The 14,354-nt window shown below is 34.7% G+C and overlaps 1 protein-coding gene across 11 annotated transcripts in view; it reads right to left on the bottom strand.

Moving 5' to 3' along the window:
- Window positions 1–14,354, bottom strand: part of STXBP5 (syntaxin binding protein 5) — a 111,505-nt gene that overhangs the window by 20,772 nt on the left and 76,379 nt on the right. For 4 of the 11 annotated variants that reach the window (XM_054193754.1, XM_054193743.1, XM_054193745.1 and 1 more), the window contains 3 exons: window positions 8,954–9,019; window positions 5,261–5,320; window positions 5,116–5,163 (listed from right to left, as the gene is read on the bottom strand). In XM_054193754.1, the coding sequence (XP_054049729.1) occupies window positions 5,116–5,163; window positions 5,261–5,320; window positions 8,954–9,019 (174 nt within the window). The remainder of the gene's footprint in view (window positions 1–5,115; window positions 5,164–5,260; window positions 5,321–8,953; window positions 9,020–14,354) is intronic. The other 7 variants (XM_054193747.1, XM_054193749.1, XM_054193752.1 and 4 more) reach the window with 4 other exon arrangements.

The following is a 14,354-nucleotide window of genomic DNA, read 5'->3' as shown; positions in this document are numbered from 1 at the left end:
TGTTGGATTCTAAGAGTCAATCCACAGTTTTAGCTTTTTCTTCCTTAGTGAAAGGCCAGCTGTATGAACTATGTTGATAAGGCAAAACAAATTTGTCAGACATCATTTTCTACAAGCACTGAACTATGTCTCATTAATAGGACAAGAGGACACATGAATTGTTAAAAAGGGTGTCATTGCTAGAAATTGTGAATGAATGTGCTATCCAAAATACTACATTTCAAAACATACCTCAATATGTCAAAACCCTCAATAATTCAAATGTAAATAGGAAACAAGACCCTATTTAAGTAGCAGTAGTGCCATCTTGTGTTTAAAGAAAAAAGTGCCTAAAGATGCAGTAAGAAAATAAGAATATTTCGTCAGCTACGCCTTTTTTAACTTACATTACTTAGTATAAAAATCCTGCTTGTATTCATATCTGGCTTATGGTTTACAATAGTTTTGCTGTGCCTCAGATGAAAAATGGCAATGTGCTAGACAACTTCTACAACACAAGAGATATACATCTGAGAAATGGAAAAGACAGGATGGAGTTCTACAGAGAGAGCTCAATGTCAGGCTTTTTACTCCAGTTGCATAACAGGGCAGAGGTGATGGTGACTGCTCCTGCTGCGTGTGGCTGACCTCAAGTAGTAGCCGTCATGTCACAGCTTAATACCTCTCTTGGTGGTGGTGGTTGCTGTAGCATTCACAGCCAAGACTACCCTTCTTCAGCTCGAGTGAGACGAGGAGACAGAGACTGGCACACTGCTGCCCAAGGCAACTGTTTTGCCTGTGTTTAGACCTACATTTAGTACTCCTCTAAATTAGAAAACCTGGAGTAATACACAGGCACACACACGTTCTTTTTGTTGCTAATATATATATAGATATAAATAAATATGATATAGAAGTATGATACTAGAGAACCATCCAAAAACAGCTTTCAGGATTCTTGGAGATTTCCCATAGGTCAGGCTTGATGGAGCTGGCATTAAAATATGAAAGGTTACCTTGGCATAGCATATTTATTTCAGCATAGCAGACTCAACCAATTCAACGAAAAAAACCTGAAGGCTGAGACACGACCGAACTACCAATAGGAAGCTGTGGCTTAAAAGTAACAGCTACATTTTATTTGCAGTGGGTTATCCTGAGATGATGCTTTACAATGTCTAGCATATCAGTTTGAAAGCTAAAGAGGGATTTCTCATACATGTCCTATTTAAAGAAACAGTCTAAACCTTTAAAAAAAAATCCTAAAGATTATAAAAGAGAAAAGCCATCTTGGTGTTTCGACAGACAAGAAAACAGTTTACATAAAGCCTATTTCATTTAACATTTCATGAGAAATAACTAAGCAGCATAGAATGTTAGACATACCAAAATTCCAAAATTATTCTCTATTTGACAACTACAGAGCAGTGAAAAAAACTACATTACCAATTTCAAGATGCCTAAAGAATTGAATACTGTGGTGGTGACAGTACAATGCAGAAAGAGATTATTCATGCTGAAATCTCTAAATTTGATATAAGAATAATAAAACCATTTTACAAGAGAATGTAAGAAAACATGTATTTGATATATCCAAAATTAGATCAAATTATTAAAAACGCAATGGAAGAAAAAGTCTTACTCTGGCACTAGGGAAAATGAGAACTTACAAGCATCTTAAGCTTTGATTCCATGAAAATAGGATTAACAGTCAATGACTTTAGTAAGGTTTGAAAAATTTAGGTGTACACTTAGAATGTAACATACATGGAAAAGTTTGTTACATTGTAACAGCACGGATAACAGAAGTTTGCAATTAAAGCTACTCCACTTAGATCTGTCTACTAACATTGTTTGCAACTGTTTTTAAATTTATGAAGTGGAGAATGTAAATAAAACCAACTTTCCTGAACTGTATTTGACATGTAGCCTACTGGAACAGTTCTGAAGGTCCTATAGGCTATAATATTTTGCCTACACCTTTACTAAAAGCTTGTTCCAGAAATGGGTGTTACAGTATCTCTTAACTTCTGACCTGATTTGTAGCTATATATTTAGTCACATATATCTCTTCATGCCAATTAATTAACTGACCAAAGTACACATAAAACACCTTAGGATTTTGCTTCCACTGAATCTGGATCACAACACCTTTCTATAAAAGTGACATAGCCTTACAAATCAAATACTTCCTACCAATTCTTCCTGTAAGTTCATGTACGCTTAGTACACTTCTCTGTACTACTTCACAGCATGTTATTTATACTTTCAAATATTTGCCATTCCTAAAAGAAATGGCTGCTTTTAATAATGGCCACAGTATGTTCTATAATCTCTAGAAATGGTTAGTAAAACAAAGTATCTCCATGTATCCAAGGTAACTGTAGCTATTCCAAAGTTCCCCTCTGATGCAAATAAAAGGGAAACATGACCCAACAGCAACATATTCACAATAGGCCTTTAACTTGAGTTACTACGCATTCCTTAGCACAAAACATTCGCAACTGAGTGTTTAGAAAAAACACAGAATAACCGATCTTAACAGTATATATGGCAAAGCTGAAATGTTGGTACATGAAGCATTTACTTAAAATTTATGCTATTGTTGCAGTCTTAAGATGATTTTTGACCTTAACGAAGCAAGAATGATACTGTCGGATACTGCCACTAATAACACAAATTTGTAGAAATTAAGATGTCTCTATTATATAAGTTCCCATAAAGCGATTAAATTGACAATGGCTTCATATTTCTAATGCACGTGTACTATATTACCACCTTACAACCCTATCACTGAAATGAAATTACTTCTCGCTTTGCAAGCGGTATTCCCTTACTCACTATTCCCATATGACAAAAAACAGAGGAGTGATCTTAACAGCAACTGAAATTATCAATGTAAATAATACTTGTTCGGTTTCACAATCCATTTGACATTATATTTCTTGACAAAGAATGGAAGGAACTTGAAATGACTGCACCATACGCCAGTGTGAAGAGCTACAACCATGCTACATACAAATTCATCCATGTGAACACAGCTAATGGTAAACAATTTGTTTCATACAACATGTTGAAGTTAATGACAGTAAGCGACACGTTTTACAAAAATCATTGTCCACATTTAGTTGGCAATTCAGTTTAAAACAATGAAATGCAAAACCATGCAACTTAACGCTGAAGAAGAGGTGTTTTATTTATGTGGAAGAGCTTAGAATGCAAGTTCAGAAAGAGCCATGCAGAATAAACATGCCAGATGAAGTATAGAAAACAGTGACAAAACCCATTCCATTCATGGCATCAAACCACCCAAAACTAACAGAATGCAGATGACATAATTAACTTCCTTTAAAGTTCCAATAAACTGATCAAGTTACACAAATCACACTATGCACTGAGACATGCTTATGAATTACACATCAAATGCATTGTCTCAATTAACTCTGCGATTAACTTACACCCTAAAGAATGCATTACTTGTACATAAATGTTTTGCCTTTTTTAACTGTGAAAAACATTCACAATACTTTAAGTTGAAAGGCTTCAAGATGAAACAGATGTCAATAGTTCTACAGAATCGCGATTAGCATGTTTTATTAATACTCTAACATTACTCTGAAAAAGTGAAAAAAATAACAAAGTCACCATACTGTTTTTTGCACAAGACAGGCTGTCTTAAATTCAGAAGAGACTGCTTTGGGACAAAAGGGAAACATCACCTCATCAACTGACAATTGATGTAACATGCACAAGACTAAGTGTTGTTTTTCTCATTAGAACTGAACATAAGTTTCTAGTTAGTCTGAATTTCCTTTAGGATAACACATTAATCGATACTCATGTAAATGATTTGTTGCTTTTTTTTCATTACGGATGAATTGACATAATATATTATTGACAGCCATTTGCTTTCTGGAATTATATTCAGGCTTCCACTGTCTCAGAGCTCATCTTCCCTAACATTTCTGTTATCACTGCAAGGAGGGCTCAAGACAGTACTGAGCAGAGGGCATATCTTTGCTCTTCCTCATTCTGTACCTCAGACTCCAAAGACTACTTCGTCATACTCCTATTTATCCCACTGAATTTTGAATGATTCTTCCTAATTACTGAATTGCAATGAAAGGGTTTAATGGTTTAGGATAAAAGTTAAATTGCCAAACAGCAAATCAAAGGGAGACTACAGGAAAAGAAATCTCTCCCTCCCTAGTCTTAACCTGTAGTTCAACGCAATCTACAACATAGTAGTTTAGCAAACTGTTTTACTATCTAAAGTAGTTTCAAACTTTTGATCTGACTAAAGAGATAAAATGAAATCCTCCTGCAATAATGTACTAATGTACTCAACGAAAACCAAACCATTTATACAGTGATTCTGAAATGAAAATGAACATATCCCAGTTAAGGAAGAGTCCCTTTCCCAAAATTAAATCATACAGTCTCTACCCTTCATTTATTTAATGACCCAGTTGTCAGAAGCAGAGTTAATTTCCATTCCAATCATAGAAGGGTTCAATCTACCTGCATACAACATATTCCAAGGCAATTTTGCCGCCAAAGTGTTACAACACAATCTGGAGCTGGTAGGGTATTGTGTCATTGTTGGATGCAGAAAGGTAAATACAGTTCTGGAACAGTAATGGGGTATACTTACATATATGATCAAGTTCTCCTCCAGATTATTAAATGAAAACATGATATTACCTCTATCTTGGCCATATGGAAATCTGACCATATGGCTATGAAAGCAGCACATAAAAAGAAATTAAATCACCCACATCTTCTCAAAGCAAGTGTATCTTTGCAAAAATAGTGGAATAATGTTGTGACTTGCATAGACTGAACTCTTAGTACGGATTAGAATTTCACCCATCCAGAAAACAGAAGTGCAATTGTAAGATCAGAGAATTTAAACCACCAACATCTTTGATTTTTTAAAAAATTATTGTGCCCAGTGTATTTAGTATAGAAGCAGCCCACAGAATTACCAATTAGCATAAAGAATGAGAAATTAATAACTTAATGCATTAAAATTTGAATTTTATTTTGTTTGGTTTTTTTTTTTTGCTGCTGGGTTAGTGTTGCATAGAGTAAGGCACTGGATTAGGAACAGAGCAGAATTTTTCTAGTTCCTACCTATGTCATTGGCTACCATCTTGGAAAACTTTCTGCTTTTGGTCTTCACTGTAAATAATATTTTAATAAAAAAAAAATCAATCTAAGAGTGTCAAAGGATGAGTTGAAGAAAAAAATAAGACTATAAAAAAGAAAAATACTGTACCCTTTTCTATAAAATTATTCATTTTTTGATCATCATCAGAATTGTTTGGTGAACCAGAACCTACGAGTGAAGACAGAATGAAATGGAGATACAAACATATATTTAACACAAACCCAACGTATTAATACAAGCTTTGAGTTTAAGGAAGATACAAAGATGTATTAGAATATCAAATACTAATACCAGTATCCTCTGTAGCTGTACTAGATACTATAAAGTCCAAATTATTTTGGTATGACAGGAATTCTGCCATATTTAGATCAACCATAAAAATTATAATGCAAGGTACAATGTTGCACAATGCAGCAAGCTTATTGCTAGAAGTATTTCCCTCATTGAATAAAGTGTTTACATTGAATAACTAGATTGCTGTCCTAATCTTTGTTCCAGACACAAAGATTAATCTAAATTATGATTCACAAAACACTGACGTAACTATAAACTCAGTTTTGAAAATTGTTTGTTTTTTTTTTTTCCAACGTAGTCACTCACTGTTGGGCCACAGTTCAACTATTCTGCAGACAGCTCAGCCACTGCTGCCACCTGGGATTTTTCTAAATCCTTAATACTGAAAAACCAGTGGTTGCTATAGGGCACAACTTGAGGCTTACTGCTGTGATGAAATTAAAACAACTAAAAAATGACAAGTTTCATTGGATTTTATATTGTGGAAGTGTAAAATAAGAATAGAATGCAAACATTTTGACACTCATGAGCACAAAAACTCAATGGTTTACAATGCTATACAATGTTTTATGGGTCAGATAAATGCCCCTGGAGCCTAAGCTTATTACCATTTAACTTCTGTAGAAAAAGGAGGAGACAAAGTTATTATTTCTTATGCATTTTCACAGTATTTCCATAGCTTGGTGTTATTAAAACTGCAGGAGACTCTCCTAACTTGCATAGGCAGGTAATACCTTTCACAGTCCTCTCAACTGTTAAGACCACCCACTGGAGGAAGTCTAACGGAAGTTAGCTTCCACTTTTCTTCACCTGTGCACAGAAAGGTGGAAGAGGTAGAAGACAGATTATTTGAGCAAATGCAGACTTCAGCCCAAGTAGTGGCTGGTCTGTTTTACCGATCATATTGTAGCAGTCAAAGCCAAGAACACACTCAGTTGCCAATCTCATCCTCTAATCTTAGAGCTAGCAACAAGCAAACTTTTTGTGCTAGTGTACTTTCCTCTTAATTAGAGAGCTTCTAGACTGGAAAAAGTTCATTTAAATCTGGCCTCTGTCCTGCATCTCAAGCTCACCAACACTGTGCAGAGGGTTTCTCAAAAGTGTCCTCTTATGTCTACAAAAACAGAATGCCATTTTCAAGCTTCACTCCAGTCTTGTGCTCTTGCCCAGAAAAAGATATAAAGCTTAAATTAAACCTAAAGAACTGCAGCTCTTCTCTCTTCACAAACATCACCAAATGATTTCTGCATCAGGGAGATGACTCCCTCTGAGTACCCTTCTCAAAGGAGAACTGGAGAAGCCTTATCTCATTCACCAAGAGCTGGGAGGACAGTACAGAATTCAGGGAAGCAAGACACAGTCCAACCTTACTACTTCAAGATTCTATTTTACGGGGGAATGCAACAGTGGGTTTCTCCCCCTCCATCTTTTGTCCATTCACTATTTTGGTACTTTAAGATTTATTTGTCTTTACTATTTCGTGTGTATAACACGCTATATGCTCTTTTCACGGAACACTCAGTTCTTCAGACTTCTGGATTTTGTTCTAATATGACCTAACTTCAAAGTAGTATTCTCAGATAGTCAACTCATAAATTGGAGATCGATTTCTACCTCTGCAGGATTAGAAGTTTCCCTCTAATTTGGTTTCCTTTCAGGACATTTGAATCCATCTATTCTAAGTTGCCTCCTTTTTTGATCCTCTTAAATAAATAATCAAATTGCATTGTTTTTTAACCTACTTCAGTTAGCACAACTGAGATAGAATGGAGGGAGGTAAACAGAGGGAGGGGAGGCAAATTGTTAAATTTAGGATTTTTCCATATAAACCTTGATTTTCATCTTTGGGCTTGCTTTCATTGCACTGTTAGTAGAAACAGTGAATTGAACTTTACTTCAACTCCAAATTATGAAAGAAACCCTCTAATTCAAATTAAATAGTGTTTTAAAGTTTTGGGGTACCAGTTGGAAGTGGTATGACTTTCAACTTGAGTGACATTGGAGCAAGGGGAGAAAAAGGATACTGATTAAGGGTTTCAACTCATTAGCTGTTCATTATACACGTTTTATAGCAGTCTATCAGAAACTAGACTTAGCCCAGATTTTTTAAGTGGGTCAAGTTCAAATACCTTAGTAAGAATTATCATCAGCCTCCTCAATCTTGACAAAGGGATTTATTGCAACTGCAGGACTACACAGCACCTTGTTTACAGACATTGGTATTTAATATTGATATTTAAAAATGAAAGAGGAAAGATGCACTTTAGAATATATTCTAAACACCCCAACAAATGCTTGCATTAAAAATTATGCTGAAGTTGATAACTTCAACATGCCAATACTTATCTTTATACAGGTTTTTCATGAAATCACATCTTTAGTTAAGACTTTTCAAAGTTTTCAGCCAAATTTTGTTTTAATTATAAATAAATCTAAGTTAGTCTAAGAAACGATTAGCAAAAAAAGATGATGACGTTGACTGATCTAGATGAGTTTTGCGCAATTTAAAGTTAACATCAAAAGACAGAAGTTGCCAAATCAGAAATTAAAATTTATGTTAAAATTTCTACTGGAGCTACAAACAGGATATTTTGTTTCATTATGCTTTCAACTTGGCTTTGAAAGGTACAGGCTACAACAGAAAAGGGATCTATCTTTAGATGCCTATACTGATTAGCATTTTGTACTACATTGTAAAGAGTGCATATGCTACTTTAGGTACTTGAGTAAACATGCAATTTTGTCCTCTACTTAAACTTTGAGTAGAGCTTTGAATGAAAAAGCTAGAGTGACAATTAACTTAAAAGTTTTTTCAGAGTAATGGTGAAGGTAAGTGACAAATGTTTAGCTAGTACATGAAATATTCATCTCGAATACTATATATTGACGTGCACGATTAAATATTACATGGCTATAACCTCAACTAGCCAACATTAAACAAAATGCTAAATAGTATCACATCTCTCTGAAGCTTTCATTTAAAATATTCACATATAGTAGTGGCAACTAAAAAAAAAAATAGGACAGGGCGAGTGTTAAGTAGGGAATTCCTACTTCGTGAGGATGCCAGTTTCTGAAGACCTCTGATTCCAAAGAAAAAAATAGTTATTTACCACTTATGAGGAAGCAGAAGTAAACTAGCTCTTTTTACAGAAATGATCTTTACCACTTCTCAGGACTCTGAAACAGTCACATGAGTTATTACAGGAATTTGTGCATCTCTTATCAGGGTTTCAAAATTCCATTGTGCAGTATGTTCCCTGAAGCGTAAACATTCAGATTATACCTCTTTTCACTCATCTTTATGACATATTTCTATTGCATCTCTTAAATCAGCCTTGTTTTAAAAATGCAGTTGTGCAGCACAGCAAAATTTATGACAGCTCAAATAGCATGTGAGAAGACAACAGCTTTTATGTAATTACTTAACCAGTAAACGTTGACTTAAAGCATGGCATCTTCTGGGCAAATAAAATGAAGATTAGGATTAGAGACAGTTATGATTACCTGAAGTGGGTGATTTGCAGCGATCTTCTGGAACCGTTGTACCTTCATTAATATCACAAAGACCTGCTGGAACACAAAACCAGTGTATAATAAATACAGCTGCTATTTTATCCTTTCTTCCACTGCAGTTAGGAACTTCGTTTCTTATTAGCTACGAACCAGCCAGTTGTGACAGAATTTGTTATGTATTCTGTTACTTTTTTTTTTTTAATTTGGACATTCCCCTTTGTGACTGTAGAGTCACTTACTTCTTCCTACTAGTTTTCTTTACAAAATATGCTTCCTCATTAAATTTCAGTGAAAAACACCATGTTTTCAGCAAGACAGACTTATCAGAACATTAATTACATGCTATAGATTATATATTAACTACAAATATAATTTCTATTTTGCAAAAATCCTAGAGTTATATTAAAATGTAATTGCAAAAGAAAGTCAGATAAAAGATTTTTGAAGATTACAACCATGCATGCAGTATGAGCGAAACTACAGTGCCTTTTTTCAAAAATTGTTTTCCCACTGTTACAGTGATATGCTTCGCATTTGCTGTTGCATTGCCAAGTTCGTTTTCCAGCAAAACTCCTTATTGATGTCCCTTACGGAATTATAGGTTCTAGGGTGCTTACAAACATATTCTTCCTTGTATGGAGGACTTTTACTAAATTCTTACATTGTCGAATCTGATCATTTGAATAACTGCAATATATTAATATCTAAAAATTCATTCCTTCCTTTCCAGTGAAGAAAATAAAGCACAGGAGTCCACAATCAGATGCTAAAGATGGATATTCCCTCATAAGAGTCCTAAGTATTATTCCACAGCACTAACTAGAAGTATACAAGGAATTTTTCTATTTGAGAAGAAATTGCTGTCAAGACCGCCCACAATTAAGAACAGTGAATTTTATTGATATTTTAAGGCTAGAAATGCATCTTCAGGTTTATATGAAGTCTTCCTCCACAAATTTCATGATGTGATACTAATACAAACAAGCATGTAATACTTTACATTAATAGTTAAGAAATATTTATTAAAATGAAAGGCTTTTGCATGCACACAAATATTTCAGATAGTCAAAAAGCTTGAGAGGTGTAATGGTAATGGCTAAGGCAATGAGAGCTTGACATGCAGAGCCTGTTTATACAGTTGTGTTCTACACATTCACTAGTGTAACTGTACATATCTGTCAACAGACAACAAAAAAAATGGGAACAGCACTACCCTATCAGTGCTTTAGAATTTCCAAATACTAAAACAAAAGTTAATAATTTAAAGAAAAAAAGTTCTTTGAAATATTGTATCCATGTGGAACACAATATGTTGCATTCACACACAGTTTCATTTACACAAAGTAGTTTTTTTTTTTAAGATTACTAAGAGCATATACAGCTTGAACCTCAAAACTCAATGACTAGGATTGATATGAAATTGTTAAATCACCTTGAGGCTTGGTTAAGCCTAGACTTCACGATAGTCCAGTAACCTATTTCAATTCTAAAATGTATGGTGAAATCCCAGGTGGAAGCTATAACTTTCCACTACACAGGAGAAAAAAAAGCTATTTATTTATCTATTTATCTATCAGTAAATCAATGACCGCTATGGAATAATCGTGGTACACAGTCTCTAACAAAGTATGATCTGACCTCTGAAAACACGTGAGTTTTAGACATGCATGGGAGTCTAGATGTTTTGTACTAGACAGGGTTGTGTAAAAAGGTCTTTCAAAAATAAGCGGTGCAGCTCTCCCAACACGCAATACAAGTTTTAGATAGTAGCAGTGCTGGGAGGACAAACCTGCACTGTGCTTTTAGAAATAGTGTTTCTAGATCACGCTCCTTCAGGAGCCAAACTACACAAATCTAAACACAAATTTCAGGAACTTAATTCCTTTTTCCTGTAAGTATTTTAACACTTTATCTTCATAGGAAGAGTTTAAACTTCTCACACCAATCTTCTTATGAAAAGGGAAATCCTGCATTGACAGGAATAGCCTTTAGCCAAGAATGAGTCACACATCTGCATGCTTGATTTCTAAGAAGTTTTGAGGCTGTGATTTGATTAATATACATCTTTATAACTCTTATCAATTGATCCAAAAGAAACCCCCCAAAACATTTTCTCATCATAAACCTATACACTACTTTTATGCATTAGGTAAGATTTATTCCACTAAAGAGAAGTGTGACTTATGACAACTGTTACGGTACGTAACCCTTGGAAATCTAAGCATAGCCATCACTGCCATTACTTAAAAGAAAGGAGAAGGGTCAGGAATAGATAAAAAGTAATTTTATCTATGACTGTATTAGTAATTAAACTAAGCAGAGAATAACAAGAATGATCTGAGTCAAGTCCATAAGCTATGAGCATCTGTCCATGACCAATGCGAAGAAGAAACTGCTGTAACAATCATTGCTGTTCATCTTAAAACCCCAGGTACCCTGATAGAAGCAGTGTGCACACTGGCAGTAAGACCGCTCTCGTGGAAAAGTTCTCTGGCTTCAGGCTTACAGCATATGTGCAAATTGCTATGGGTTACAAAAGCAAACTGATCCAACATTTTCCATTTCAGAACTGCAAAGACTACAACCTGACTAAAATACGTATACGGAGGAGTGACTTTCTAATAAGCTTTTAGCTTATTTCTCTGAACTTTAGTAGCAAGAAATTGGAAAAACTAAGTAGTGAACTAAAAAAAAATCTAATTTTATTAAAGACATAAAAATTACCATGTTGCATTAAAAACTCTCTAGAAATATAGCTGGAATTAACTGATGTACAAAGTAAGTTTCACGAGACATTTGCCAGTTTTTCACATAAGCTTTAGGCAGATACATCTCTGAAGGCACGATAACTTGACTGGAAACTAGTCTAATTGAGAATTATAATAGAACTTGATATGAAGACATACGAGTTAGAATTAAAAACAATTAACCTGAAAAATGGAGCACAAAAATCCCCAAACCCAACAATCAAACTTTCTCATTCAGATCTGGACTTGGCTTAGCCACAGCTGATATTAGTCTGGTTTACTTGACACTTAAATTAAAAATTCAAATACAGTTAACATCCACATCCAGTTCAAGGGAAAAGGGGACAGGGAAAACTAGAGCACACAGCCCCAGAAAGGTTCTAAGCATGTATTTTCTTCAGGTTTGACTCAACCCCACTTCTGAAACCCTTGTAGATGGCATTGAAAGAAGCCTTTTTGATATATAATAAAAGTAAAAGAGTCTCACATGTATGCAAGAACTGCTTCTATTTTGTCAGAATCCTAAACTGATAAATCCTCTGGTAGAGCTAGGAGATACTAACTTATAAAGAGCTGTATTATATTGTACTAGTTGAGCAGTCACACAAAACCTTGTAACTCCCAACAATAGTAAGTTGCAAAAGAGTTCAGATTGGTGTCCTATGTGAACTTAATTGTATAACTAAGCAAGGAAAAATAACAGCTGTCTAAAGTTTTGGTGTTTAGTCATAAAATTATGACTTGTTTGATAAATTGGTATACCAATATTTGCTGCCTTCTTAACAGCTCCTGTCATATTTATAGCAAACAGTTTATCAAGCAAAGGTCTCTGAACAGTGTAAGCCTCCACTGCATGTAGAGTTTTCAATCACACTATGAAGTTTTTACTTACACATGTTGTGTCTTTTGGCACATGGCCGAAGGTCATTTCCCCCCCCAACTATTATGACCTGACGGCAAAGATTGACTTTGTTTTTATCCTTGACAAGAACCTGATGACACTGTCTCGAAGGCCTTCATAAAACATATATACTGCATGCTTCACAAACTATAAATTGCCACCCAAAACATGTGAGTAATATACCTGGTATGAATCACTGATAAATTCCAAAACACGATCCCAACTGGGAGCTTGTATCTGTTGAGCTAGCCTGAAATGACAGTTTACAGTCTAGCTAGTGTAGAGAGCCTTGTCTCTAAATAGATGCTGCTTTAAGACGGGAATCTGAATTTCTTTTCTGAGTAGAAAAAAATAAGATGACAGAAACATACATCATATTCTTGCAACACAAGTGAAGGGAAAAATCTCAAAATTTTTAAAAAGTCTTTTAAAATTTTCAATTGGTTGACCCAGGACATGCCATTTACTAAACTATAAATATGTACGCAGATACTGATGATCTATTAAATAGACAATTTATGCTGGAACATACAGAATAGCAGGGTTCTTCACGAGGAAGGATGAATTCTTCCTGTGTTTTTTTTGGCAAAACCTATGGAAATGGCTGAGTAACAGCTAATGTTTTCCTACCCCCCTCTATTGAAATAATGTAATTTTTGGTTCCGTCAGTCTTGGGATACAACATACAGTAACAATACGCTGCTCTGTTGCATGCTGTCTGAACCTGAACTTAATGTAACTAATTAATAACTTGCTGATTGCATGCATAGGCTAGTACAATTTTTATTTTTTTATTTTTCTTTAAATGCATTGTGGTTGTCTCAAAGAGGATGGGAAATATACTCAGTTTCTCTAAAACAACTGCATTAAATACATAAGCCCTTTTTCTAGGAAGATTTAGAAATTAGGTAGTAATACTCCCGGAAGGTTATTAGAGCTATGCAGTAGTTGAAAATGTCTTATTCGTAGAAAAATAAGTTTAGAAGTATTAAAATACAAATGTTTTAAAGAAAGAATTCAATGAAGGCACATCTTCCAAAAACAAACCAAGAAAACATAAGTTCCTTGCATCTTTGGAGACACTAAACACAGATATTAATGTCTAAGAAAGGGAGGATGCAAAATCCAAAAGTGTTCTGATTAACTCTTATAGTTCCAATCCTATAAATATAGTAAAGGATAATTCTTTAATGCAACAGACTTATTTGTGGAAAATTACACAGCAATAATGCTTTATTATTTAAGCTATTGAAGTCTGGGCAACATATACATTGAAAGAACTACAAATCATTAGAAATATTAAATAACTCTAGAGAAATTATTTTCAGTTTTTAAAGAGACTAGCTCCAGCTAATCAAGATATTGAGAGGATGGTGAAGGGAAAGGGAATTAACTATATGGTTAAGAAATTAACTCTTTCATACAAAACCTGTTTTAACTTATTCCTAAATTAAATAGTCCAGGTAAATTCAGCCTTACAACTGTTGGCTTCAGAAATCAGTTTTGGGACTTCTGCCCATCTTTTGCTTCTCCTCACAATAATAATTCAGTGGTCAATCCTGGTTTTCAGTTCCATATCATCATAAGGTAGAGGCACTTCTTTTATGCCTAGCTCCCTTTCTCCCTTTGCAGCAAAGGATAGAAGACTACACAGAAACCAGTATTTGGTTATTGAGCCTACCCTCTCTGAAATGTATTTATTTTTCTTGTTGGGAAAAAAAAAAAAGCCAACAGAACTGGACCA

The sequence above is a fragment of the Rissa tridactyla genome, chromosome 3, assembly GCF_028500815.1.
Source record: "Rissa tridactyla isolate bRisTri1 chromosome 3, bRisTri1.patW.cur.20221130, whole genome shotgun sequence".
NCBI classification, from domain to species: domain Eukaryota; kingdom Metazoa; phylum Chordata; class Aves; order Charadriiformes; family Laridae; genus Rissa; species Rissa tridactyla.
This window is presented reverse-complemented; position numbering and strand designations above follow the sequence as displayed.